At 54.9% G+C, this 2961-nt stretch overlaps 1 protein-coding gene across 1 annotated transcript in view; it reads left to right on the top strand.

Annotated features, from left to right (window-relative positions):
• Positions 1 to 349: 349 nt before the first annotated feature.
• SIRT7 (sirtuin 7) overlaps positions 350 to 2961 on the top strand; it is a gene marked incomplete at both ends in the record, with an annotated part of 2885 nt that continues 273 nt past the window's right edge. The window contains 5 exons of the mRNA XM_010142918.1: positions 350 to 454; positions 1411 to 1481; positions 1577 to 1649; positions 2178 to 2276; positions 2729 to 2961. Of these exons, the coding sequence (XP_010141220.1) occupies positions 350 to 454; positions 1411 to 1481; positions 1577 to 1649; positions 2178 to 2276; positions 2729 to 2961 (581 nt within the window). The remainder of the gene's footprint in view (positions 455 to 1410; positions 1482 to 1576; positions 1650 to 2177; positions 2277 to 2728) is intronic.

Here is a 2961-nt window from a genome sequence, read left to right as displayed (position 1 = left end):
CAGCAGGCGCGCCGCCGGCCCCCGCCGTGCGGCCCTCGTGTGTGCTCTCGGTTGGGCTCCGCATCAGTCTCACTTTCAGCCGCTGCCAGATCCGTGTGTGCTGTGGGCACGTCCCTGGGGAGGGAGGAGCTGCATGTGCTGCTACTCAGGAAGCTTTTCCCCTTGATCTTCCCTGGATGACACCCACGTTCCTTCATTTAGGAAACACTTCTGATAACGCTTGTGTTGCTTTTCCTGGCTGGGCCTGGCTCATGCTAACTCTTCCAGGGAGCTCCCTGTTCCTTCTGGGTCAGTGACGTGCTCAAATGTATCTCAGAAACTCGTGAACTTGCTCAGTTGTATTTTCTAGGTATGTGACGAACCAGAAGAGTTAAAGAGAAAGGTCACCGAGCTGGCCGCTGCTGTCCGGAATGCCAAGCACCTTGTCATCTACACTGGAGCTGGGATCAGTACGGTGGGTGTCTGTGGGAGTGAGCAGCTGGAGCTGTGGGAGCTCCTCCAGCAGCGCTGCAGTGTTGTTTGGGCTCTTCTCGTGGTTTCCATATGATGACGTGACCTGTGCTACAGGGCTGGGCTCTGTGGGAACACCACAGACTGCGAGCAGGACCGTTGCCAGTGGCATCGCGGGGTTCTTCCTGCTGCCCAAGCAATTCTGAGGCTGCGTCGCCTCTGCGATGGTGTGAAGAACGTGCTGCTCAGAGATCACTAGTCTGACTTCATTCAAGTTTCTTCAGCTTCTTTTGGTGTCAAACCTAAAAATGAGTTGGCTGGTGAACACTGCCTGTGCTGATGGACGCACAGGAGTAGCTGCTGGTTACCAGAACTTGCAAGTGACAGTTTTAAGAAGTAGTTTCAGTGGCCTCTGTTGGGAGAGGAGAAGTTTGGTTCTGCCTCTTCTAACGTGTTTTGTGTCACCTGTGTCTGAACTCCAAGAGGGGAACCTTGTTTTTCTACCGCTGTTCTACAGTCTCTGCCAATACGGAGCTTGATTCTTGGGCAGGGGGTGACTGCTACTGTCACGAGTGTCTCTGCTAAAGAAGGGTGATGCAGGGCGCCAGAAACAGGAGTCTAGTGAAAATAACGACGGGTTCAAGAAGCAGGTTCTGTGCGGGGAAATGGGAAGTACCAAAAAGAGTTTGGAGTGATTCCATAATGGTAGAACTGGAGAAAAATAAACACTGGAGGCAGAAACAAGAGCCATGGGGCAGGGGAAGAGATGCTGGAGAGAGAAAACGTATGAAAAGTTTTCCTGTGATAGGGGACCACTGCACAAGAAAACACGGAGCGAATGGAAAATCTTCCGTGAGTGAGGAGCACCTGGCGGTCTGGGGCAAGGCGGGTGATGTCTGTGGACGGGGAGGGGGGTGGACCGTCCCATCAGGCCTCGTGTTTTCTCTCCCGGTAACACAGGCAGCCTCGATCCCTGACTACAGAGGCCCTAACGGCATATGGACGCTGCTGCAGAAGGGCAGGAGCATCAGGTGAGGAGACAATTCTGAGCCGTGCAGCAGAAGGCGGAGACTGACAGAGATGTTAAGGGCAATTCCTACGGTTTTCCTTTCTTGCTTCTTGTCAGGGCTACAGATCTGAGCGAGGCGGAGCCCACGCTCACCCACATGAGCATCGCCTGCCTGCACAAGCACAACCTGGTAAAGTACTCTTTCCACACATCGCTCCTGTTCCTCTGAGCAGGATACATAAAACCCAGCTGGGAAGAAAAGCTGCTCCTGAGGTTGCCCAGCTACTGTTTTCACTCAGGTGGCCACACGTCCACGTAGGGAAGAGCTCCTGTGCTCAGGTGCAGCCCGGTCGCTGTTAGGCGAGCACCAGATTGCGGTTCTGGCGGGTTTCCCCCAGTGCCTTCAACCCCTCACGTTTGCCTCCCGGTGAGGCTGGTCTGGGCACCAGGCCACAGCGTCAGCCAGACCTGCAGAGCTCTCTTCGGCGGGAGGAGCCTTTCCGTTTAGCTCCCGCAAAGGCCTGGTCTCCGTTTAGCTCCCGCAAAGGCCTGGTCTCCGTTTAGCTCCCGCAAAGGCCTGGTCTCCGCACTCTCGTGCTGGTTCGGCTCTGCTGTATGGGGCTGTTTGGTGTCTCTGGGGGCATATGTGTCGCCTGCTTTTGAGCTGTACCTCAGGGTTTTCAGGCATGCCTTAGCTCGGTGTTTTACTCTCCTCAAGGTGCAGCATGTCGTGTCTCAAAACTGCGATGGGCTGCACCTGCGGAGCGGGTTACCCCGAGCAGCCATTTCTGAGCTTCATGGAAACATGTACATAGAGGTGAGTGCCCAGAGCAGGATGACATTACTGTGGTGGCCTCACAAGAAGATCAGGTCAACTATTTATTCATCGCTAGCTCAAGGGCTAGTACGAGGGCTGGCCTCGGCTTAGTTCCTGTCTTCCGGCCGTCAAGTTTGGGGTGAACTAGTTAGCAAGCACTGCAGCAATGTCCTGTACAACTCTGCAGATTTTCCTCTGTACTTGCTGGAGCCTTCTGCTTGTGCCTGCTCCTCCTCAGAGCTCCTCTGAGATCCCTTCTATCGCACAGCCAACAGGCTCCTCTATTTCCACTTGCTAGTCGAGGCTTCCAAACTTTTCCAAGTTGGCATCTGGTCCCAGATGATCCCTTCCACTGCTTCCAGCATGTTATCCCCAAGAGAAGTGGCTGGCCCCAGCCTTCTGCAGCTGGACGCCAACGGTGTAACGGGTTCTCTGCTCTCGTCCTGCGCCAGGTCTGCACTTCCTGCACACCCAACAGAGAGTATGTGCGAGTGTTTGACGTGACGGAGCGTACGGCCCTGCACAGGCATCACACGGGCAGGATGTGCCACAAGTGTGGGGCACAGTTGAGAGACACAATCGTCCACTTTGGGGAGAAGGGGACGTTGAGGCAGCCCCTGAACTGGGAAGCAGCAACAGAAGCTGCAAGCAAAGCAGATGTGATTCTTTGTCTGGGTTCCAGCTT

The sequence above is a fragment of the Buceros rhinoceros genome, unplaced genomic scaffold (assembly GCF_000710305.1).
Source record: "Buceros rhinoceros silvestris isolate BGI_N320 unplaced genomic scaffold, ASM71030v1 scaffold26199, whole genome shotgun sequence".
NCBI lineage: Eukaryota > Metazoa > Chordata > Aves > Bucerotiformes > Bucerotidae > Buceros > Buceros rhinoceros.
The sequence above is the reverse complement of the archived record's forward strand: the minus strand, read 5'-3'. Positions and strand labels throughout refer to the sequence as shown.